Raw genomic sequence first — 25,137 nt, 5'->3', positions numbered from 1 at the left:
ATCACCTTTTTATGTTGGCCCTAATAAAAAACACACACACACACACACGTCAAGATCATGCCACATGTTGACAATCATCGCGATCGTGCGCTTCCAAGGAATCGAACTACGGAAACCATACACCATCGGGCAGCAGAGGGAACGTGCACCACGAGAGCATGAGATAAATTATTTAAACAAAATGAAATCAACCAAATCCGGTCGTAAGGGTCGTAGATGGGGTAAGCGAGAAAAAAAAACCTCGCTGAAAAAAGTGTAAATATACCTATTAGAAAGAGGACACTCACCCACCGCCAAAGCATGCGTGTGCGCCCGTTCCAGAATGCTCCAGTTACAGCATCGTCAACCCGAACAGCTTAAGCAACATAAATTATGCACACGATCTGCGAGAAGAATGTGCCCGATGGTGCTTCCAGTTGTACGCATTGCAGTTGTGTTTTTCATAATTACACATCCAGAACAGGGAGGGGGGGCGTCAGTTTTTCGAAGAATTGTGTCCTAATTAGAGCGGGTGGTAGGTGTTGAGCGCGTTGATCATAATTATATAATTGGCTCCACGGAGCGCAACGTGACATAACATTGTCGTTCTCTAGTTCCAGGCACTGGAGAGCACTATTTTTAAATAATTTCTAATTTAGTCTGATTATTTTAATCTTCATTACGATCTGCAAAAACGTCTAATAGCAATGTGATTTGAAGTTGGCCTATGCAAAGGAAACCTATTAATTGATTTTTCTCTTTATTTTATTTATGAAGGACAACCTGACCGTATTTTCTTTTATCATTTCAAATTTTTAAATTCAACCGCAATCTCTGCTTCTGATTTAATTTAAATGGACGGTTTTTTTAACACTATTTATACATTCTTTATCATCAATTTTGGTATGCCGTAAACATGTAAAGAACTTTTTTTTCTAGCTTAATCCGGCGCCAAGGCGACTACTTTCTTCAACCAGCTGTAAAGAATTAAGAACAAAGCGAAATCGGAAAACATGTCCCGGCTGGTCCTTATTTACCATCACACACTTTAAAACACCGCTCTCGAAGGGTTGCTATGTTTGTCCTAGCCCAATGTCCCACAAAAACCACAAACAACGATCTCTTATGTTTGTAATTGAACACCACTAATGAAACGATGACATACGAGCTACCCAAGGCAAAACTCTGCTGCCGAAATCACTGAAAGCCACTGAACGACCGAGGCGCACGACCTAATTATGCAGGACCGCAGGATCAACATAAATGGAGGCGTAGCTTACACAGCCGTACCTTAACATGGCGATGGATTGGTGCAGATCACTTTCACGCCTTTTTCGGCCGGAAAACCCTTGGTTTTCTCCGAACGCCCGCCAATAAATCAGATCGATTAGTGTCGTGCGTGGCAGGCGGAACAGGTTGCTTTGCTGCGGAGTCTATCATGCAATCCCTTCCGTAACGCTTCATTTGCTTTGAAGAGTACATGATTTTTTAAACATGTTTGCTCTTCTCTGTAAATTACAACGAATACGAACATATGAAGAGCCTAGAATAATGGAATACTCCATTTAATAAGGAGTTTATATTATTTGGTTTCTTTTAAAATGAATTGAAATCGATTGATCAGTATTTATCCGGGTGTATTTTGTAGAAGAAAGTAACATTTAACAGTCTCGCTTTACTTTACTCTAATAAGCTTCATCGTTCAAGCAGTCAACAGGTTCGTGAAAAGAAAATTATCCACCCGATCGACCCATTCTCTCCATCTCTCAAAGGCACTACGTTCAACTACAACGATTTATGATAATAATAAATCAATTAGCAGTGATGCTCACCAACGTTGGGAGGAAAGCTACAGTGAGTGCCATTTAAGTGTCACTTGTTACGCATTATTGGAATATTTACGGGATTGTTGGGTTTTAAATTATTAATCACCGTGCTTGTATTTTTTTGGATTTTTAATAAATTATTTTGTACATTTATGTTTTCTAGCAAATTTATCTAGTAGGTTGTCTAATTGGTTGTCTAATTGGTTGTAATTTAAAACATACGAATTATAAAGCAATAATTATTTTATTCGATGATAATAACTCTGAGAAAGGAATAATTTTAGACAATTAATGTAAATGTTTGATCTTCTTTACAGACTCACTCTATATCAATTATTATCAATTATTATTAGATCTAGCATAAGTTGAGTAGCCGCGCTTCGGTTCGACTACATTTGTTCAGGTTTTACCAACATGGAATGTGTTACACTTAGTCCTTATAAACCATCAAGAGTCATAATCATGTGCTGTTTACGGCAATTTTTTAAAAAGATGATTATGTTGATTTTATCGAAAGTACATTTCAAATGTTAGAAAAATACTTCTCCTAGTTTATGGGTTAACTTTGAATTCTTTATGAACTGGTTTAGGCATGTTCAATCGAATACATAGTTAGGAATTTAATAAAAAATAGGTGCATGTTTGAAGTAATAATTCGTTTCTTTTTCAACCTATTTTTGATGTTGCCACGAAATAAGGCCTCGGGGCACAGGAGATTTAAAAATGAAAATTTCAAGCTCTCCTGAGTGTTTGTATATTTTATACGCTTTGAGATTATTTTTTGAGAACCAGGAGGACTCGCCAACTATCTACACGGAGCAACGGAGACAAAGCAAATATCGCAATTTTGAGATTTGCTGACATCGATTCGAGAGTTCGACATCGATTTCAACTGCTTGAAATGTCTCGTGGCCCACAGCCTTGAAGTTAGACCGCTTCCATAATGATAACCTGACTTATTTTTATCGCTCAACCGTATAGTACGGCATTGCTTCAGAACAGCCGTTTAGATGGATTTTCAAATCGGTTCTGATGCGTGAAAATCCGATATTCATCGACCACAATAAATAAATCCACCCGCCAAACGTATTCGATTTATTTATTTTCTTTTTTATATGCAACTTTTGTGTGAATAAATAAAATTTAAGTTTTAAGCATTTTTTGCCTGAATTATTGGCACTTTCAAATTCAACAACCTAAAATTGATGGATCGCCTTCTTTCAAATTTGATTACTGTTATGATTGTATAGCTTTCATGTTGTAGCTTTATTTACGTACTATAAATCTCCGATCCCGATTTAAACATTTAATGCACTAATTTTAAATGGAAAAAATAAAAGACATCCTCAAAACATTTAAATTTTCCTACCACAGTTTCCCAGCAAATCGGCACCAACCATACAGCATCTACTGTTGAGCTCATTACACATGGAAAACAGTTTGAGAAGAAAGCCAAAAACCCATCCGAACGAGAGCGGCACACAACATTACCGAGCGGCGCTACAACACGGCAACAGACAGCGGCGGCAGAACATGCTTTCCGTTGTAACCGCTCATGTTCTCCAATTACACACACACAGTGCGGCGGCCTAAGCGGGACGGGTCGAGCATGCGTTTGTGGATTTGAAAAATGACTAAGGAACCGACAATGCACCCGTACGTACCCTCCGGTGTGCGGCAGCCAGTGTGAGCCGTGGTGCTGGTGCGACAGCAAACATTACGAACGAACATTACCGCGCCGATGGCGGCAAGTTTGTTATATTTGGACAGTTATTTGACATGAATGATCGGTCGATGGAGATGCGTTAAATGTGTGTTTTGTAGGGAAATTTAGTGTCCCCCCGGTTTGAGGGGCGAATTAATTATCGATTCCGGGGGAACGAGAGATTGCAGGAAGTTAAACGATTTCTATCCGGTTCGTGTTGACGTATGTTTAATTGCCATAATATGTTAGGTGGGTATGAATATTTTTAACAATATTGAGACTGGAATATAACAACTATGAGGAAAATATTTAAGCTTGAAAGAGCCATATTAAGCATATGGCACTAATCCAACCCCATTAACGATTATTACTCGTCAGAAAGATTTCTCACCAGCGCTCTCATTAAAATAGCTTCGTCAAAGCTAACATCTCCTCGTGAAATATAAAAACCCAACAATTTCAGCGATCACTCACTTGCCACATGATACCGAAAAAAACCCCGCAACGTCCCTTGGCTGCTCGCATGCTCTTGATGGCCCGAAAAGTCTCACAGGCGCCCATCATAAGCCACAAATGGCGCCAGATTGTTTTCGAAAATTTCAATGATCCGTACATTTCACACATTCCACGCCGGCGACTCCTTGTGATTTTTGGGGCGAGAATCGTGGATGGGAACCCAGGCAGCCCTATGGGAATGAATGGCTCCCATGCCTGTATTCGTAGGATTCGTTAATTACTTAATCAACAAATCATTGAATGTCAAACAGTACTTTCCTCTGGGCTCGTTTGCGATGAAGCGTGCAGTTTTTGAATATTTGGCGAAACACAAACGCACGCGAAGCAGGGATGTAAACGGTTCTATTATTCGGTTAAAAAAAGAGCATCTAAATACGGAGGGACACCCGAAAAGCGCCCTGATGAGCTACAAATATTTCCATTAGTCCCACATACGCGACCGAACACATTTGTCATCGGTCGTAACGGCATCGGAAGTAATGCTTCATTTGTGGGCCGTGCGATGACATCAGCATCAGTTGGTGAGGTTAACGTCTTAAGATTCTTAGTTCATCGTGTGGTGAGCCTTCTGCTCTCTAATGATGATTTAAATGAGATTTAATGCTTCACGTCCTTTCCAGTTCGAAGAAATCTCAGAATCATTAAAATTGAGGATCAAACTTGTGCTTCAATAAGAAAATTGTGTCCAAGTTTTTCCCAGTTGATAAGTTCCTCCACAGAAAGGACTGTCTAATAGGATAATGCGGCAATCGATACACAAATAAGATCGACACTTATAGATACATTAACGCACGCTATGGATTAGACCGAACGGCATTGACGACACAGCACATGTGAAGAGACGGATCAGAAGCGCCGAATTGAGGGCCTAGCATTGTTCGGAAACGAATTGATCTGGCTGGGATGTAGAGGAGCTTTAGGGAGTCAATACGATCGTCAAGAATTGAGGATCGATTCACCCTTCGTAGAAAGGCAGACCGAGCAACATGCAGTTGGTCCGGTATTCCAGCCTACGATTCCAAGATTGATGGTCTATAGACGCGTCTGAGGGCGAGTTGCGTTAGGGCCTTGTATGTCTTGGAGCTCGCGGATCATATTGATAACCAGTCCAAGCTTTCTACTGCTGCTGGCCACGACGTGATCGAGTTGATATTTAAAGGAAAGCCTGGATGTTAAGCAAGATGCCTAGATCCTTGATTGGACGGCCCGGTAGTATAAGTGTAGCAAGCCAAAAATAGCAGACATGACCTAAGAGGTCGTTGAAGAAGATCCTTGACCCACTGTTTCCCATCTAGCACATCTAGTGATCGTTATTTGTACTGAGTGTTAAGGCATAGCGTAGGCACCAGAACTGGAAGTCGCAAAAATACACCGGCAGTTGAGGACGCAACGTTAATATAAAGCAGGAACAGTAAATAATCTAGGTTGGTGCCTTGAGAGACACCTTGAATTGTGCATATAGGACCAGTTTTACAGTGTACAGTCAATCCGGGCTGTATGATCTCATCCACAACATCATGGATCCAGGAAGTGCGAATATGTTCAGAATCAGTTTCGCGAGTAGGATAGAGTAAAATACACTATCGAATGCCAACTTCAGTATAAATAGCGTCTACCAGTAGACCGACACCAACAGAGATATGACTGCATAATGCTAATAAGTCTAGCAAGCCGGTATATGACTAGCATGACTTAGCGGATCGTTAAGCCAAGGAGAAGTTTCAAACAACCAATTTGAAAATCTAAATTTTATTGGAGAGTTATCAACAAGCAATAAGCGAACTCGGTGAACCATTGCTTCCACAACAAAATTGTAAATTAAAGCCCCAAATCCATCTTCCCAAAAAATACCATATTATGAAAGCAGCAGTCATAACATTCATTCCCAAACCCAACATGCCTGTTCGACACAGCCCGTTGGTACGCGTAATTGATTCGTTTGTTGACAACAGCGGTGTCAAGTGTGTCAAACAACCACTACCATTTACTTAAAATTAAACACATCCGTAACACTATCAGTGTCACCCTACCCGTAACCCATTCATGCAGCAAAAGGTTCATTGACAAAGACCGACTCGCTGCTTCACCACCAAATTCTCCACCACTTACGATTCTGGCCCCACTGTTTCACCAGAAAATACGCCACTTAGCCAAAAGTCGACGAATGCAATCAATTATGCTCCAATTACCGAACAATTAACGCCTCTCGCCGACGTGATGCTTTCCGGCGTTGATTAATGTGTGTGAGCGTCTCTTTCCTTGTGCGGTGGGTTTTTTTTTTCGGGGGGTGCATTCGGGGCATCCATTTCGAGCGATGGAAAAACGAGAAAATGGGGGAGCAATTCCGACACCACCGATGCGACATCCTCGGTCGGTCGGTCGGAACCGCCTTCGAAACGATCGTCAGAACTTTGTTTGAAATTAAAAATAAATCTTGCGGTTAATTTATCTTCTCGCGAGTCGCCAGTCTCCGGCAAGTCTTGCGTGAAGATGTTGGAAGTCGTTCGGGTGCAAACGGTGACAGGAAATGTTGTGGCGTATAAAACAAACACCGAAAAATGCACACATAAGGCGCGTTCGCCACTTCACCCCTTTGCTTCCAGCGGCGAATGGTGGAAAATTGTTCGAATAATTTGTCTTCCTTCGGTTTCCTAGCTTCGCCGGTTGCATAGTGCCCGAACACCGGGCTCAACAATGACATTCGATCGTACGTCAGGTGACTTATTTATGGTGCGATGCGTGAACCTGTCTATGATCGTTTGCTAATTTGAAGGAATGCCTGAACAAGACTCCTTTGCTGAGAGGACTTCGTTGCTATAAATGCGGTCTTGAACTCCTATAACATATGCTATAAAAGCATCCTTTTTCCGATATAAATTTATTCTCATTCTACCTATAAATAAACTCCGAACGTACCTTTGTCGCCTATCCTGTCGTCAGGTACCCACATGACCGAATCCTCCTCCGTACGTACTGATCGCTTAATTAGACACCCGACTAAGAGTGCCATTAAATTGCAACTTGTACGTTGTCTCAATCATCCCTGCCCCTACCTAATCCGGGTGTTAAAATTCCGATCTCTTCCTGATGAGTCAATAAACAGATTTTACCAATTTATTTTCTCTCCTCCTTTTGGTGGGACCCTGTCACAGGATCGCCGATCACCCAATTGCGCCGCGTAACGTAGCGAGGTAAATATCGCCGCTATAAACCCGAACAGATGAGATACTAACGATGAAATGAGCCGTTGATAATGTTCGTGTGTTCCTACGCCAAGCACTCTACCTCAATACTGCCGATTCATTTTCCCCCCCCCCATTGAACCATCGACCGGATCGGTTCTCGACGCGCGCGCGCTATATTACTCGTCGGAAAAATTCCTCACGCGGGATAATTAGGCAAATGATTTATTGAAGCGTGCTTGTTCACCAGAAACCCGGCGCAGCTCGAAGGAAATGATCTTTTACGCACGATTCGAAGGGCACGCCCCTTTTTTGGCCGTCCGATCGCAGGATGATGGCTAAAGGCAGGGTTTGGCAATTTGAGCTGTGATACTTATCTATTATTTTAAATTAAGTCACCATATTTTGTTCGTTTCTTACAACTTAATTGTTTACTTGAATTTATAAACTTAAAATTTTAAATGTCATCACTTATAGAAGAATATTAACAGGTTCAATTTGCTTGACCAGCCCTGATCTGTAGCAAAAGGGCGGTTTCATCGAGTGCTGTCTCTGCAGCTTTTCTTCAGGACCTTTTTAACCACACGAGCATCCTCGACCGTCGCGTGATCACGCGTGGAAAAGTTCTGCCGGCAACGTTCTGCTTTTCCATCGCCCAGTTGATCGTGGAAAACTCATCGAGACGGACGTCGGAAAGTGTTCGCGTCGTGTCGTAGTTTTGTGTGACGAATCTTTAAGTGAAACCAACAACAGATGTTTATTCGTTAACTCACACTCATGGTGAAAAGTGGAAAATCTTTAAGTGATTGTCCGGTGGAAAGCTGGATATGGTTTTTGCCGCATAAAAGCAGCTCGTGCTAGTGACGCAAAATTACTACCGTACTATGAACAATCCTTCCCTCGGTAAACCGCTAGTGACATCGACCATTACGTCAGCGATGGCATCCACGTTTGCAACCGCAACACCGACCACCATTCACCCGGTCGATCCGGCCGCAAACAATCGTGCGAAAAATAGTTTCTCAATCGAACATTTGCTCGCGAAACCGGACCATCGAGCCAGTGCTGCTGCGCCATCCTCATCGGCTTCCGGTGGAACGTATCGTGGATTGGATCATCGGCTGGTGGGATCCTTTTCGAACGCTATTCCCGCAGTACCAAGCGGAATTGTTTATCAGACCATGATGACACACAGTTCGTCTGCGGCTGAGTTTATGGATGTTAGTAAGAGTGAGCCGAACGTGAGTTCGTTTGACGAGCGATCACCGTCGGAAGAACGGGCGGGATCCTCATCGCCCGAGTCTAGCTGCAACGAGGATACGATGGATAACTGTTCGGAGATTGCTTCCGAAGGTAGCGCTGGAGGTAATTGAAATGATTTTAATGACTTCAAACAAAAAATTAAATAATTTAACTGCTATTGAGATCACTTTGCCAAACTAACTGACAAACTGATTATCAGATGCCAAATAATACTTATTTTAAGACAAAAATCAACGTTTCGTCTATTTTATGAGTTAATATAATTAAAAGAATTGCATTATTTGAATCTCTTATAAATTGTTGGTGAAATTGGTATACAATTACGAGTATTAGGTTGAAAGGTCGTTGTAATTATTAATACTTGCCGTATTATTATAATAGCCTGGAAGTGTTGTAGAGTAGATGAAAGTTTACTCTTCGATACTTAAATTTAGATACCATTGCCTATGGTAACTAACTTTAAAAATTGTTGCTCTATAAATGAAATAACGGACAGTTGTTAATCAATTAGACGAATTTGGCTCGGTCTCTCCAGTATAGTTTAGGGACAACATAACGAGAACATTTGTTTTGAGATCCTTCCGTCCTGTTTATCCATGCCTCGGCATGAGAACACCAAACGAACAAATTGCATTCTCGAACGGGCTTGCCTACACAGCAGCAAAGAGCTTTTATGCGAAAATTACCCTCAAATTCTTTTGACATCTTAAATACTAGTCCTAATGCTCTGCTTCCGCTTCTTCCGATTTTTAGTCTAATAATACCCCTAGGTCTCACATTTAATCGGCCATCGAGGCTCGTCAAAATGTTTCCATTAATAGCATAATTGTACTCAGGTCGTCTAGAAGAACGCGTTAAGGACACCACATAACGCAAAGCGATTAGAGTTCAATAGACACCAATTATTGTACCACAACGCAGCATTCGCTTACGTTTTCAGTCGGCGATTTTGCACAACAATTGGCCCAGAAGTTCCAAATGTTTCCAATAATTGACCGTTTCAGCTTTAAATTAAAAAAAACCTTTAAAAAGTTAATCATAGTTAAACAAGTTAATTTTTGAGAGCAATTGTTTCATTAGCGTTAGAATGTATGCTGAATTATTATTTTAAACAGGTTCAAAAACATGTCCCAGGTTAATTACTGTACGTTCCGACAGCATGACAGCCACAGGCATGACTCCTCTCACTGTTATAAACTTAAGCAAAGTGATATCTTGAGAAATTAAATGGAGATTATATAAAAACTTGTTTAAAATATTTTCAATGCCTTTTTTAATTTTAAAGTTTAATTGAGGAATGGACAAGCCCTCGCACCTGGTGGTAGAGGTGATAACGGCGCTGGTCTTTATACGGTGGGACCTGGGGTTCAAATCCCATCCGTACCGTTCCCGAGTAGCAAGGACTGATTATCCAACTACGTGGTATCATTAAGTCTAGTAAGACAGAAATTGCAGGCATGTCCTTAAGGGGTCGTTAAGAGAGAGAGAGAGAGAGAGAGAGAGAGAGAGAGAGAGAGAGAGAGAAGTCGGCAAGGCCTGCAGTTGTATAGGTGATTGGAAAATTCATGAATTATAACTAGAATGGAAACTAGAAAAGAGTTTCAAATAAAGTAGGTTGTAAAACATATAAAAAGCACAATAATCTACTAACTTATTATGAGGAATGAAAAATTTAAGATGGCAATGACTTATCTCAATTACTTTGCTTCGATGATCGATTATATCGGCCAATGCCATGAACGCTACTTTAAATATTTTATATCAACCACAGAAAAATAACCAAAACAACAAGCTTGGAATGCCGAAGCATCACTAAAGAATCGCTAATTAGTTTTCACTGCGCAGTGCTACTGATTGATGCTTGGAAATTGCTACAACAAAGTGTCACTCGACGCGACACGCCGGCTCAAAATGCTTGAATATTTTTAGGCAACAAGCTTTAAATACTTCTCTCAATAACTTATCGCCTACGATCGTCTATTTTCCTGCCGTCGAAAAATCTATCCGACCCGTAGGAAATCCGTTCAGTGTTTAAAATGTAAGCCCGGGAAAAAAAAAACTAACAAACCTGTCGTACCGCTCATCAATCATCACCAAAGAGCCATTTAATCGTTTTCTAATTGCTTCCAAATACGCCACTTAATTGTCACCGACTGTCGATCAACGGCTCCGGAGGAGAGGATGTGAGAAAGATCGTCTTCGTGGTAGAGTAGATGTTGAAGGCGGTGTACTTTCCCTCGCCCAAAGTGACGCAAGTAGGTGCGAGGAAGCTATTTGCGTCTTTTTGGTGTAATAAGTTTCTATTTAGTTTAATATTTTTCTAGTAGCTCAATTTTTAAAGTTTATGACTCCATACCTGTCAGCAGTAAATGATTTTCTCTTATTACTAAATATTTCGTTCTTTTTATTTACTTTTCTCTACTCTTAGGTGGACTCACACCGCACGACGATCGAAAGAAACGACCCCGGACAGCATTCTCCGCGGCTCAGATCAAAGCCCTCGAAACGGAATTTGAACGCGGCAAATATCTATCCGTCGCCAAACGAACCGCACTGGCCAAGCAGCTACACCTAACCGAAACGCAGATAAAGATCTGGTTCCAAAACCGACGCACCAAGTGGAAACGCAAGTATACGGCCGACGTAGAGTCGCTGGCCTCACACTACTACTCCCAGCTCGGCATTGGAAGCTTCGCCCGACCGATGGTCGTTGGAGATCGGTTGTGGCTGTTCAGCCAAACACCAAACGGACCAACACCCGTCCAATCGCTTCTGCTGAACGGTCCTCAGCCCGGTTCGGCTGGTGCAGCGTCGCCCCACCATCATCCACCGCTCGGTATGCAACATCCGGCCGCCATTAGACCATACCCAGGACTGGCGGGATCAATCCCTATGAACGCGGGTCCCAATTTTGCCACACGTCCCGGAATGCCATCTGGAGCGTACATACCCACAATAAATGCGCCAGGATCGGGTGCATTTCCATACAAAATTCCTTCACCATCGCCACAAAACCGACTAGTACAACCACTTGGTCTGAGGCCACTCGCTACGGGTGATCTCATCGACGGTGCGTACTACTCTGCCGCCGGTATGCCTGGTCCAAAGTTTAACCCAAACGATCTCGTGAACGGTGGACTGCTGGCCACAGATAGCAACAGCTCGGGGATAGCCGATCTCGAGCGAGCATTTGGCAATCCGAGCAATATGATCGAAAGTTTAACCACATCCAGCGCGGCAGAATCGCCGATCGTGGCCGGTGTGCGTGCCGGCAGCAAAAAGGGCACGGATTCGATCAACAACAACGAGTGTACTAGCAGGGATGGTTTGGTAGCTGGCAGTGAGCAGGATTCGTCCAGTGAAATTGATTGTGAAGAAATAGAGGATGAAGTGATGCTATGATCGCAACCTCTTTAGAACCTTTAGAAACGGTGATGAAAATTCCAATGTTTGAATCATTTTTTTTGTAAAAATAAATGTTGCATGAATTTAAAATGGTTTAAAGTTTACAAACAAATTTGATAAAATTATGCATAACTGATAAAATTATATCAACAGCTGTGAGTTTGAAAAATTTTACTGCAGACTTCGACGAAAATAAATTTTTAATTTTGTTGTTAATACTAAGGATAGTAACTAGAATTGTTTGAGCCACTTCAGTTCAAATATTCGTTTTCCAACAAGAATATCCGTGAAACTAAAATCTCTCAAGACAAACTGCTGCCGGACACTGCTTTTAGCCATCATCTTGTGCATCGGGAAAAAGAGGGCGTGTCTAACGATTGTAAGGAAAAGATCATTTTTTTCGCATGGATGCTACGCTCTTATGGTAAATAAATAGCATACATTAATTATCGGCTAATGATGCAGACAACTTCGTTAGCTTGTAGCCAAATTTTGAGAGAAGAAGTATTTGATCATGATGTGACAGTAAATCCCACTGACTGGCTAGGACAGACGACTAAGACGAAGATTCCTACCAATCGGTAGAAGTAATCGTTTGAGGTTCGTTGGACTGCAGCTTTTTAAAATTTGCGTTTACTTTAAATTATTATTCATAAATACGATGATACGCGTTCTCTAGCATCAACCGAAAATGTCTCGCCATCTTTGTATTCTGGGAGTGTTTAAAATTCAAAGGACCAAGCAGTACGATCAACTTTGCTACTGCCGAACTATCTTTAGGCGCAAAAACCGACTGTGTAACTTAAGTTTTGTACATTTTCTCAGCTTCGACCACGTATGAGAGATCTTTGAATTCGAGGAATGTTAAAATTGCGTTGTTTAAGGTGCCCTGGTTCTCTCTTACAGTAACCTCTTTGATCTTTGAATATTCGAGGTTAAAATAGGCTTTGAGGGTTCGTCCAAGGGAGATCTTCTGTAAACAGAACCTCCTCGAAATGGGACTTTTCCGAGGAGCTTCGTTCTAAAGCTGCCTGTTCTAAAGGACCAATTTCCACAGCCTTTTTCTAGAAGGCTTGTCCAAGGAGCTTTTTCCCAACAGCCTCTTCCAAGGGGCCTCGTTTGTGGGACTCATTCAAGGAGCTTCGTCCAAGGGGCCTAGTCCAAAGGACCTCGCCCAAATGGCCTTGTCCAAGGAGCCTCGTCCAAGGGGCCTCGTCCAAGGGCCTCATCCAAGGGGCCTCGTGCAAGGAGCCTCTTCCAAGGGGTCTCGTTTTTGGGACTCGTTCAAGGAGCCTCGTCCAAGGGGCCTCGTCTAAGGAGCATGGTCAAAAGGACATGGTCAAAGAGGCCTCGTCCAAGGGGCCTCGTCCAAGGGGCCTCGTCCAAGGGGCCTCGTCCAAGGGGCCTCGTCCAAGGGGCCTCATCCAAGGGGCCTTATCCAAGGGGCCTCATCCAAAGAACCTCGTCCAAGGGGCCTTGTCCAAGGAGCCTCGTCCAAGGAACTTCATACAAGGGACCTCCAAGGGTCCAAGGGGCCACGTTGAATGAGCATCGTCCAAGGGGTATCGACCAAGGAGCCTCGTTAAAGGATCGTCATCCTGTAGGCCATTTAAACGGGGCCTCGTTCAAGGGTTCTCTTCTAAGATGCTTCATTTTTTAGTAGCCGAGGAAGAGACCTTCAAAATGTTATACTAACTGAGTCAATTATAGATCTCAAATACGGTCACGAGGAGGGTCTAGACCTAAAATTCTTACTTGTTCCTCCACTGCACTAAGGAAATTGGTCACGATTCAGTGAGCGATGATCAATATGGCTCATTGTCATCCATTCTGACATTTTTGTCTGAATGTAGGTGTAACTATTCAGCACAGCATTCACATTAACTTGGACAGAGTAACGCTGTAATAGCGTCTTACGCAGCCATACATTCCATTAAATCTTCCAACAAATTAACTAACAAGCCGTTTGTGCTACAGCAATGAACCACCCGAAATACAGTAACACGAGAGCTACACAGAGCTTTGATTTATTTACAACGTTGCACACAATTTCGTGTGTTGTTCACCAGTGTGTAGGCATGAAACAAGATGGTGACACCACAGTTATATCCAGATGACACAAACACCATTCCCTTTCGTTTTTTGGTTAGTTTCTTTTGCATGCCCTTCGTTTGCACTAATATGATTGTTGCTAATTACTGATTTTAGTCCTTCGAATCGAATCGACTGCTATTTGACACGTACAGTTTCGGTGTGTTTGAGTTTGCCTCTTTATCTAAATAGTTAAAAATGCTACCCCTTTTCAGTGTTTGCCGCTATTTACAACAGACACCACGCACGGACGCGTACAATGCGTGTAGGTTGAGCGGTGTGTAGCGCCATGTGTTGCGATCGAGATTTGTTGCACTCTTAGCATTTATAATGATCATTTATCCTTCTACCTTCTGACTTACGCCTCTAGCAACAACACTTGCCGCCAAATGACTAACGATTGTTCCTACCGTCGGTGTTTTACGTCATGCAATTTTGCTACGATTTAGTTTAAAACCCCTCACAACACACGCACACGTTCTAAAAGAGCGAGCCGAAAGCTATTGCTTGCTTGTTCGTTTGTTGACGCAATTTGTTTGTGTTCGGCTTAGTGTTTAGCTCTGACGATCTTTTTTTATTGAGCTGCACTGTGGCGACCCTCTGGTTTGGTCGTCCCCTTTTTGTCGTACCCCCCATAATCACATACTCTCTCTCATCTGACTAGCTGCTGCAGCGCTTATGCGCTGTATGTGTTCTTTTTCTTTATGCACCTGCTGCTTACAATCTATTGGTTGCACCTCGCAAGACTGCATCACAAACCCATGCTTAGCGAGTCCAATCCGGGCGTAGGGAAAAAGATTTGGTGTTACAGATATTGCAAGATGTTGCACGGAAAAAGGAACGTAAGGCAGAAGTGATAGCGAGGAACTGTGTTTGATAGTGAGTTGTTTAACAGAGGAAAAAAAAGCCGTTGAATTGCAGCCAGCAAAGATTAGCTGGATACTATTGATATGAGAAAATGGTTTAAAATAATGATCTTTATACTCTTGGCTTCCTGTAGTAGTTTTTTTCTGTAGTGTCGTTTCATTGAAACAAAACATTAAAATAGCATTTTAAATAACCTAACTCAATAAACTTAATCCTGTAAGCTGATTGTTTCAATCACTTCGAGCTCCTGTTAGCTTCACCGATTTGTTTACTAGGAGTATGAACCTTTTTTTCCGTTTTCAAAAACCTTAACCTATATTTGCAAGTACCTCAAGAGCATAGGAATGATTCACACGTGTTGTTCGATTTCAACGAAAAAATTTAACTAAAACCTGTCAACGCTACAGGGGAACCGAATCGCACGTTTCCGGATGCAATCGTTTTAAAATTTTGCCATCCCACCTACCGCTGGTGATGAGCATTGAAATCTGTGAGACCCAAATTAAACATACTTCAACGATTACCGCTAAAACAAATGCCACTTAAATGTGTCTGCTGAGTGTCTGTGTGTGTGTGTGTGTTTCGCTGGCCCCGCGCGAGTGTGGTAAGAAAAGTCAGTTCTTCACGGAAGCGAATGCACCTCGAAACAGGTTGCGCAGCAAAACGATAACAATGCTACGCCGCTAGATCAGGCTGGGCAGTGGAGCGCTCTGTTAACTCCAGGTGAGATCGTACCCCTTCCAGTTAGCGCTGGGTGCCAGATAAACGCGCTGTCCGTTGTAGAAGAACGAAACTATGCCCCGGTAAGCCGTCCGTGGTACACCGCTCTGCAAAACGTTACAACAGACACGCCATTTTAATCGCACGCCTTTACGCTGTGGAATGGCTTGCCCGTCCTTACCTTAAAATCGTCCATCAGGCCGAGATTCTTGGTGGCCCGTTTGTATTGTTCTTTGGTGTGGTACGTTATGCGAATCGGTTCCCGGGTCATTACCATGCCACGCTTCAGCTCATCCAACGTTACCACCGTGCTTTGGTAGACGGCTTTCAGGAAAGCGTCGTCGTAGGCAGGCTGGAGTAGAGGCGTGTTGAAAGAAGGGAAATGTTAGATTTGATCTTGTAAGATTAACAAATAGGCAATCTTCGTTTACCTTTACTAGATAGGACAGGTTGTTTTTGGTGAAGCTCACAAACTCTTCGCTTAGCTTGATGTACTTCAGATGCTTGTCGAAGAAGAGACCACTATAATGATAGAAAAACATATTAAATTAACCTTCAGCACGTAAAAGCTTATGCTTCCTCGCTCTACTCACTTGGATACACCTATCTTGCCGAACGTTCGCGTCCGCGGCAGTTCGGGCCGTATACAGGCGCGTTCCTTACGCTGTTCTGGCTGCCGTATCCAATCATCCCAGAACCTAAAATCATAAGAAAGTTAAAACGACTGATCAGTACAACGAGGTCTCCAGCGAGATCCTTTCAACTCACGCTTTCGGCCACTTCGGTTCCAGCTCGTCCCACAGATCCTTCGTCATCATCCAGCCCAGCCCGGGGAAGAAATCGGACCGGTAGAGCAGATCATGCGCCGTACTATCGATTAATCCATCCTTCCCGTTATCGTTCCACGCCGACACACACCACAGTGATTTGTCACGCTTCAAAATCGGATACGTGCCGAGGAAGTACTCGTAAAAGTCCGGTGCCACGCTCAGATCGTCCTCGACCAGTATTACCGAATCGAACCCTTGGCCAAACACGGCCCGCAACGCCCACCCATAGTGGCGCGCAATTTTGTAATAACCCTTGTACTTCTTCTCCTTCGGCGGTACGGGAATGTCCGATTGGTCCGGTTGCTGTATGAGCGTCACCTCGTCCCGGTACGAAAGGATCGTGTTCCGGGTCGCCTCATCATCACAGTCTTGTGACACAATTATCGGGAACTGGTCCGGGCTTGGCCGATAGCGTATCAGATCGTCCAGACACTTGTTGACAGAGATGCGATTACAAGCGAACACAACGACCGGGATCACGGGAAAGGCTGGATCATTGTTGAGATAACGTTGCTGAAATTTGCTCAAGATGCGCTCGACTTCGGGTCGTCCATCTTCAGCTTCCGGGATCGGTGCCAGTGGTGCGGGTACACCGAGAACACCTTTCGTTTCGTCTTCAACATCCGCACTTCGTTCCTTCGCCGTTTCTCCTTCCTCATTAGCGAGCCCGGGAGATTCTTGTGATGGTATGGCGGGAATGACCTGCGCCGGAACACTCGGTACCTTGTCCTCGCGGCGCAAAATATTTATGATGTCTCGGTACAGATTCTGCCGGTTCTCGGAAAAGCTCTTTAGATTCTGCTCAAAGTGTTGCACCTTTTCCAGCATCAGTTTGCTGGGAAAGGCGGGCCGTGGGCGCGAACCATCCGTTACCCGGACGGAGCGCATAAACGCTAGATAAGTCATCAGCACCCAGATGACCAGCACGCCGATGAGCAAAATTGTCTTACGTGGCCGCATGACGCCGTTATCGCACGCTTGCGAAATTTGAAATACTCCCCACAACTAATGCACCGTCGATCGCCACACGTACGTGTGCGGCGCTACGCACTAAGAACAAAACCCTGCTTTCAAGCCACCTTTCGACTGATGTGTGTACAGGCGAGTGAGTGGTGCCGCCTGCACGTTTTGGCTTTTGCCACACAAAACACCGCGCGTAAATTGAGTTGCTTGCGACTACTGCTACCCGCTAAATACAATTGCAACCTTACTATGCTGCTACTCCGTGCACCGATAGCACCACACGCCGAATGTATGATGATTACCACCGCAACTAGCCACTATCATCGCTACATGTCCGTAACCTGCCATCGGAATTGAGCATTGGAATAGTTTAGAACGAAGCGCGCTCACACGCAGGGCGCAAACAAGGGGTTCACACGGCGCGATATACTGCACTCGTTTCCATCGCACTTAATTCGTTGATAAGATCGCATTTGCAAACTGTTGAACAAGGGGGCTGGCGTATTTTTCTCACGGATTATTTTCCCATTCCGGACCGATACGTGGATGTATGTCGTTTTGTTTACGTGCTGTCAGATCGGGATGACGTTTAGCGCAATCGGCTCTGGTGTAGAAGATACATATGGACGCATATGCATTTACTTTTTGAATTGCGATTTTTGCGGGATTGTTTCACCGAAATAAAAATGAAAAATATTCAATAATTATTTCATATAATGCATAAGCTGTGATTTGAGTAGATAAACTTACCAATAACATCCAGTATGAATGAAGATAACTCGCGAATGCTTGGCCCTCAAGGGTTGACGTCTGCTGTCATTCGCTATCCGTTTGAAAATGCGTTTGTTTATCAACAGTTCTTCCACCGAAAAAGAAATGCAAACGGTGCAGGAAACTTTTCTGCTCTTCAATATATATTTTAAATATGCTAATATTTACTGAATTAATAACCAATCAATTACAACCAATGAATAATTTCGTTGGGATCACTTATTATTCCCCTCGAAACCGTTTTTCATACTCATTGCGGCTTATCTCCCACTCTTTCCGATGCACTTTCTTCCTATGCGCATGCAGATTGGCGGATGAATTGAACGTTCTCGTACAGTGCGGACAATTGTACAGCGAGCTGCCCGTGTGCGTCGTCATGTGTTCCTGTAAGTAAAGTTGAGCTATAATCATCTAATTGCATTACACCGGCTCCAACAAGCTTACCTCCAAAGTAAAGGCCCGTTTGAACGCCTTTTTGCAAACCAGACAGCGGAAAGTCCGTTGCTTTATGTGAACAAACAGCTTGTGACTTTTGAGAGCCGCATAGTTTGGGGCCACCTTGCCACAGATCTCGCATATGTTCGGCTTATCGCTCGTCCGGTGGCGGATCAAATGCTTTTGAAGGCTTCCATTGTTTTTCATCCTGTGGAGGGAAGATTAATTATGGTAAATGGTAAACGGTCATGCTACGCGCACGCTACTTACCATTTGTTGCATATGGAACACTCTACGCGCTCGGTGGTTTGCGGGAAGTGACTGTTTTGCTGGTGTTTTCGCAAACCCTCCTTAGTTTTAACCCACTTAGAACAGATGTCGCACATCAACCCGGGCTTATGATCTCTTTTGAGATGTTGCTGGAGTTGTTGTTCGGTTGGGAATCTACAAAGATAAGCCAAATGCATTATTATTTGTTCTAGCATGTAAGCCAACCAATACTAAACATACGATTTTGCGCAATCAGTACAAGTAAGGTCGTCCTGCTGATGTGTGGTGGGTAATGCATCGCATCCACTTTCTTCCGTTGTATTTTCAAATGTGTTACACCCGGGACGAGCCAAAGTGGATGATATTCGCCTAGTGTTTGGTGAATCCTGTTCTCGAAAGCTTTTTTCAGAATAGCTATCGTATCCAACATTTATTTCCCCTGTCTCCTCTTTAATCACATCCACAATATCAATTGATTCAATGGCAATTGTTTCGGTTTTTACTTGGCTGATCAAAGGATCGGCATCGCGGTATTCATCTACCACTGGCGTTTCTGCAATCAACGATGATTCTTCTTCCAACAAAACTGCTGTCTCCTTTCTATCAAAATCATCGAAATGCATGGAATTCTCTTGCAGTGCGAGTTGTTGCTGCTCTTCTGCATGGTGTATCATTTTAATTTGTTCGTAAAACTGATTGAACTCATCCACATACGTCCAGCATATACTGCACACACATTTTTGCTCTATTTCCTCCGGAGAAAACCAAAACTGACGACACAGAATGGTAACTATTTGCGGCTCACAGCTAATTGCATTGGCAGGATTTTCACTTTTAAAGCATAAAAAGCAATAGACTGGATTGTTGTCCATTTTTACTACACTGCATCCGATTCGTAGTTTTGTTTGTTTTGATTTGGTAGCGTCACACACATTCACGCGTCAAGCGGTTTAAAAAATACAACAGCTGTTTCGATTATACCGTGCGGTTGAAGAGTTCAGTTTGAAATCGTTTCCGTTGCTGTGCAACGTAGGACTTATACGGTAGCGTGGATGACGATTGTATGCCATTTTTTTAAATTTCTTCGCTGACTATACATTTTCACTTTTAATGAGTACTTATCGTGAAAACTGTAAATTATATCTTCATCTTTATCAAAATTAAGAAAACATTTAAAAACCGTTTCCTTCTGCAACCTACGTCACCAGGTATCAACATAACCAGTCACCCGAAATGCAACAACCCGCGGTGATTTCAAACACCCACTGACCAATCCTTCGCAAACAGTTCAATGGCCTTGCCAAAAGTGTGTCCACGGCAACTCCAAAACGTACGCAAGAACCCCAAAGTCAAAGAACTTTGATCATGTCCCATCCACATCCCACACGTGTCGTTAACTTGGGGCGGCTCCAAGTATTGTAGTTCGCAATACCATTCCAGTTTGATTACCATTCCGCCTCCGTCGTGTGCTGGGCCCGTTCGTCAACCAATGAATTTCTTTCACATTTTCGTTTGCGAATTTCTCCCAGAAGTTCGGCTTTATTTATAAGGAAGCGTGCACAATTCGGAAGACGCGAAAAGAAAGCAAGAAAAGCAATACAGACACACACGCATACCTGTTCACATACGCAACAGATAAAATAAAACAACAACAAAATGAAGAAAAGAGTAAATAAAACAGGAATCGGATGGAGGAACAAAGCAAAAAAAAAAAGAAAGGAAATGAAAAATAAATTCTACCACACGCCGCTGTGGTCACCCAAAACGATCACCGACCGGAACGCCAATGCACAACCGGGCTGGCAAATTGGGAATGGTCGCTCAAGAATGCTCGGCCTTTGTTGGACTTGAGCGCGCTGAGGATGATAATTTATGCAACGTGTTAGGTAAAAGGGATTTTTTTCGCAACAACGTCACATCAACGTTACTCAAAGCAAACGTTAGACAATTAAGATGACACACCACACGAGATCGCCCGATTAAAGCAAATACTTCATTTCAATTCGTTCTATAAAAGCCTTCCAGGAGGAAGATTCTTGGGGTCAAGCTTTAGTTGAAAACGGTAGATGACACAATTTTAATTCTTGTCCACACGAAGGCCCAAAAAAAAAGGCGAGATACAATGACATCATCAGCTTGGTTAACTTCATCTATATCTCACAAATGTATCTTCACTGATGTACTGGAATATGGTGTGGGGAGCTCAGAATAAATCATTAATCGTATTCTTGCTAACAATACCTCGCATAGAAAGGGAGGTGCGCAACCACAAACCGCAATAACTAGAAACCTAAGAGGGACCAGAGAGCAGGGGCTTCTGTTTGCTTTTGGCAGTGCTCTAGACCCTTGGTTTGATTTTTTGCTGATAAGTAAATAAGATTTTTCACCACTGCAATGGAAAGCACAGGCGAAAGGATCGGATTAAGATACAGTTAAACCTAAAATTCGTTCACGAAGATTTGGCTCGTTCAATGAGGAACTCGGAGATCCAGATCGAGTGAGATTGATTCCATTAACGCTCAGAACAATGAGTGCGTTTTTTCCTCAATGAAAATTTGAAAGAAAACACTTGATTCTAAACGTTTCTTTCCACTACCGTTAGTGAGAGGTTAAATTTTCACTGACCTACACTCACACACGTTAATTACTGTATTCCACTGAGCCTGGTACCAGGCACCAAGTTCAAGGCGAAGAACGCAAGAACGCAAGCAGAGCATAATAATACACATACTTTTATCGTGCACAATTACGCCTAAATGAACTTGCTCTTAAGATCAATCCCAAAGGTTCTTGGACGCACGGCTGGGCCTGGTTGGGCAGGGCCGGAACACATGTGATGCGCATGATCATCCAGTAACTGTGTTAATAGTGTACTTGCTTGTACGCTACCCCCGTATGTAGGTCTTTTCCGGTTGCTTTTCGGCTGCCAGGCGTCCACGCGTGCCTGGCCGACGGAAAGGCCCGGTTCTCGGCGACGTGCACTGTGCATGTGAATATGTTAACCGTTTTGTGTTCTAGCGGATCATCCGGATCCGTTCGGAGCGTCGGCAAGATTCAAGCCGCCAGATTAAACCGCCGACATCCCCGTTCGGTGGTCCATGAGAAAAACCCCCTTGGTTTCGATGCCTGAACCTTGTTTAACCTACTGTTTTTGCCCGGGCCATGTGTGCAATGTGTTGGTAACTCGTCTGCAGAACGGTACAGGTGATTGCTGGGATGACACAGCGCTGTGTTTTAACTAAAGTCATGCACGGCACCCGGGTGGACCTGTTCTGTTCGCTGATTTTATCTCGGCTTTAAAGCAGAATGATATCTACCCCGTACTGCTTAAGTCTTAGTCCGGAGTTTTTAACGACTCATGCTATCGTATGTTTGTCGAGCTTTATTTGTTTTCGGTTCGTGTCTCTGCATCGGTTCTTGGTTGGGTTCTTCCGTCTGGTTCTAGCAGTCGAGGTAACTAAGCATGAGAGTACCTGAAAGCTAACTCCCTCATTACTCATTGCCGTATGGAGCTAGGCGGATGGTAGAATTATACCACGGTAATAGCAATTCGTAGCTAATCGCATCGTAATCAAATGAGATAAGCGCTTCAGTGGTTACGAGTGAAGTTATTATGCTTCTGCTTCCTTTCAGCTTCATCTGGAGATATTTTTTTTCATTTTACTATGCTTCCAAAAAGCACTTCCAGCAAGCAATAATCTGTCTCTTCCGTTCTGCAGGACGGGTTCCAGCGTCGTAGTGTCGTTGTCCTTGATCGTAACAAAAAATTAACAACTTTTATAATCCCCACACACACCACCGACGGTTTGAAACAGGTTTTCATCGACCGTGGTACCCAAGGGGGTTGGCGTTCTGTTGCGATCCGCAGTAAAAGGAGACAGCTGGTTTCTGCTGGTATCCTTTGATGGCCCCATTCTGTTCGTTCGGCTCTCCGTCTCAATACCAAGCTCGATATATTGATGCTATTGAGATCGTTCGCGAATTTCAACGTAAAACGAAGCATTCAATTCAATTTATTTGCTCAACTCTTGTTGAGTTCAACTTTTAACCGGCTCCTTGAAGAAGCAAAAAAAAATGAGAAAAAGTTGGTGGAAGCCATTTGGAGAGGCACTCCGTCCAGTGGGGTTCATTAAACCGTTAAGGTTTGACGATGTGAAGGTGGGACCTGCATCCAGATAATCCTGTTTAATATAGTTTTTACTTTTATGATTTAAATTTTTCCAACTACTTGATAGTATTGTAACGGGGTTATCATGACTCTTTTTTGATTAGTCTAGTATTTTTGCTAAACTCCAATTAGACAACTAGACCGGATAAGGCATCTTCGCTCGATTTTAGTCTTATCTCTGACATGCTTGGTTATATTTTTTGTTATGGAGTTTTTTAATATTTTATTATAAAATTTTTTATATTACTTTATTTTAAAATTGATTCATCTTTTTGTCTTGGAAGAAAGAAATGCAAGACTTAATACCTTTCTACGGATAAAATCATCTCACAGGAAGCCAGAAATGGCAGACCGAGATCTTTCGAGGTTGTAGTGCTAATGAAGAGGTATGAGATACGAATCCCAAACCGACGAAAACAAAAATATACAAAAAAGGCACAACAAACCTCGGAATGAAACGGAACGATACCCTATATTACTGCACTTACAGTGATGGACATAACAATAAGATTGCCTAACAGTTCTATAAGGTTTCATATAAGGAAGTTGTTCAAAATATCAATAACACCTTACACCAACTATCTGGGGCGGCCCGATGGCGCCTTAGATGAGACTAAGACGGTCTTCACACGGCAGGACCAGTGGTGGGTCAAGATATTTAAAGGCCCCTCTAATTGTGATTTTAGAGGGAACAACAGGATTTCCCTCACCCGTGACCAAAGAGGCCCCGAGCGGCCGCTTCTTCTGCTCTCAGGATCGGGGTTCAAATCCCATCTAGGCCGTTCCTCCATAGGGAGGACTGACTATCTAACTGTGCGGTAACAATAAGTCTAGTAAGCCAGCAATAATGGCAGGCATAACCTAGGAGATCTTTAGGCCAACAAAGAAGAAAAAACCTTAACTATCTACTATAATTTTATTTTAATTCAGAAGTTTCCGAATCTTTGGATGAAAATAAAAACACTTGATCATATACTAAATTTGCGATGTGTAAAAAATATTTTTTCAATAACCGTGCTAGCTATATTAAGTCAAAGGAAGCCAGTAAAGGCCAGACCAGGACCTCGCGAGGTTGTAGAGCCTATACGAAGGAGAGATTTATTGCCGAACATATATTGGCTACCTTTCCATCAGAATAGACAAAAAGTGAAGCAGAATAGATTTCTTGATCGATCCAACGATATCCTCGTTTTCTCAAGATCTTCCACGTTATCTTTAGTCTCGTATTATGAAATCTAAAGTAAATAATATTTTAGCAATTCTATCAATTTTCCACTTGATTGCTTAAGAGTTACACCGTCCAAAAAAGGAGGAAAACAGAAATAGCATAAAAAAGATCACTAGAAGATCGAACAGGAATAAAAACAAAACTGCCCGTGGCAGATCCTTTCTTATCCCGTGACCGAAACTGGACACCGGATCAAAAGGTCCTCTTGGAGCGCCTTGTACATCGCTCCTTCTCTCCCTCTCTTTTTATGCTGATCTTTGCTCTTTTGTTTCTTCTGTTATGCTCCCACAGCTCAACACTTTCCAAAGCAGCAGCACTGCAACACACAGTGCGTCCGATCGTCCGATCTTCGTTCTCCGTGTGTCTCGCGATCGCGCGATCGCTAAAGGCGCGAGCACCGTCTTCCACTCCGAATCAGTACAGCTTGAGTCGTTACACCGAGAGGCCGCGTTGCGCGTTTGCTGTGCTTGTTCCTGTGCTGTGAGGTGTAAGCCACCCCCGGGGGTCTGTCTGTGGTTTCGTGCTGCATTATTGATGCTAAGCGAGAGTTGAACAAGAAGAAAAACGCAAAGGTAGTAGGCATTGGAGGTTTTCATGCCCGTTCGTTGTGAAGGCGTTGGGTGTTGATTGTGTTTCCACGGTTTGCTATCATACTGTGCTCCACACCGCCAGGTGGGGGAACTCTTTAGCTCGCTGTGGTTGTAGTGGTGTTATCACTATGTGCAAAAAACAGGCGGTTGAAAGAACATCTTGAAGTGAGCAGCAAAGCTATACGGAGAAGGTCGGGGAGCTGGTTCCGGGGCCGCTTGAATTTATCAGTACACGATCCCGCGATCGCGATCTGGAAGGCGCCCCCCCACCCAACAAATGTATGGAAGTGGTTGTTGCAGTTGTTGCTCGTGGTGGATAGTGTTTCTC

General features: G+C 43.2%; 4 protein-coding genes across 5 annotated transcripts in view; 2 read left to right on the top strand and 2 right to left on the bottom strand.

The window, feature by feature from the left end:
* The first annotated feature begins 7,929 nt into the window (after positions 1 to 7,929).
* LOC118517321 (ventral anterior homeobox 1-like) lies at positions 7,930 to 11,873 on the top strand. The gene is made up of 2 exons (XM_036063301.1): positions 7,930 to 8,576; positions 10,912 to 11,873. Exons 1-2 carry the CDS (start codon positions 8,093 to 8,095, stop codon positions 11,871 to 11,873), a joined length of 1,446 nt encoding a protein of 481 aa, XP_035919194.1. The 5' UTR covers positions 7,930 to 8,092.
* A 1,997-nt stretch (positions 11,874 to 13,870) lies between these two features.
* On the bottom strand, positions 13,871 to 17,954 carry LOC118517333 (alpha-1,3-mannosyl-glycoprotein 2-beta-N-acetylglucosaminyltransferase-like). The gene is made up of 5 exons (XM_036063316.1): positions 16,323 to 17,954; positions 16,148 to 16,252; positions 15,986 to 16,076; positions 15,736 to 15,906; positions 13,871 to 15,661 (listed from the first exon to the last, which is right to left on the bottom strand). Exons 1-5 carry the CDS (start codon positions 17,342 to 17,344, stop codon positions 15,548 to 15,550), a joined length of 1,503 nt encoding a protein of 500 aa, XP_035919209.1. The 5' UTR covers positions 17,345 to 17,954; the 3' UTR covers positions 13,871 to 15,547.
* A 289-nt stretch (positions 17,955 to 18,243) lies between these two features.
* LOC118517334 (PR domain zinc finger protein 5-like) lies at positions 18,244 to 19,737 on the bottom strand. The gene is made up of 4 exons (XM_036063317.1): positions 19,064 to 19,737; positions 18,824 to 18,997; positions 18,563 to 18,761; positions 18,244 to 18,502 (listed from the first exon to the last, which is right to left on the bottom strand). The coding sequence occupies exons 1-4, from the start codon at positions 19,693 to 19,695 to the stop codon at positions 18,341 to 18,343; spliced, it is 1,167 nt and encodes a 388-aa protein (XP_035919210.1). The 5' UTR covers positions 19,696 to 19,737; the 3' UTR covers positions 18,244 to 18,340.
* A 4,848-nt stretch (positions 19,738 to 24,585) lies between these two features.
* LOC118517332 overlaps positions 24,586 to 25,137 on the top strand; it is a 53,012-nt gene continuing 52,460 nt past the window's right edge. The window contains exon 1 of one of the 2 annotated variants that reach the window (XM_036063315.1): positions 24,586 to 24,706. The gene's annotated coding sequence lies outside the window, so the exon portion shown is untranslated. Of the gene's footprint in view, positions 24,792 to 25,137 lie in introns of both variants that reach the window. The other variant, XM_036063314.1, reaches the window with a different exon arrangement.

This window comes from Anopheles stephensi, unplaced genomic scaffold, assembly GCF_013141755.1.
Source record: "Anopheles stephensi strain Indian unplaced genomic scaffold, UCI_ANSTEP_V1.0 ucontig94, whole genome shotgun sequence".
Classification (NCBI taxonomy): Eukaryota; Metazoa; Arthropoda; class Insecta; order Diptera; family Culicidae; genus Anopheles; species Anopheles stephensi.
This window is presented reverse-complemented; position numbering and strand designations above follow the sequence as displayed.

Coding starts and splice junctions, on each gene's coding strand:
- LOC118517321 (XM_036063301.1), top strand. CDS start 8,093: ATGAACAATCCTTCCCTCGGTAAACCGCTAGTGACATCGACCATTACG. Junction 8,577..10,911: donor CGAAGGTAGCGCTGGAGGTA/ATTGAAATGATT, acceptor GTGGACTCACAC/CGCACGACGATCGAAAGAAA.
- LOC118517333 (XM_036063316.1), bottom strand. CDS start 17,344: ATGCGGCCACGTAAGACAATTTTGCTCATCGGCGTGCTGGTCATCTGG. Junction 16,077..16,147: donor GGCAAGATAGGTGTATCCAA/GTGAGTAGAGCG, acceptor CTATCATTATAG/TGGTCTCTTCTTCGACAAGC. Junction 15,907..15,985: donor ACCTGTCCTATCTAGTAAAG/GTAAACGAAGAT, acceptor CCTCTACTCCAG/CCTGCCTACGACGACGCTTT.
- LOC118517334 (XM_036063317.1), bottom strand. CDS start 19,695: ATGGACAACAATCCAGTCTATTGCTTTTTATGCTTTAAAAGTGAAAAT. Junction 18,998..19,063: donor TGTACTGATTGCGCAAAATC/GTATGTTTAGTA, acceptor TTATCTTTGTAG/ATTCCCAACCGAACAACAAC. Junction 18,762..18,823: donor TGTTCCATATGCAACAAATG/GTAAGTAGCGTG, acceptor TTCCCTCCACAG/GATGAAAAACAATGGAAGCC.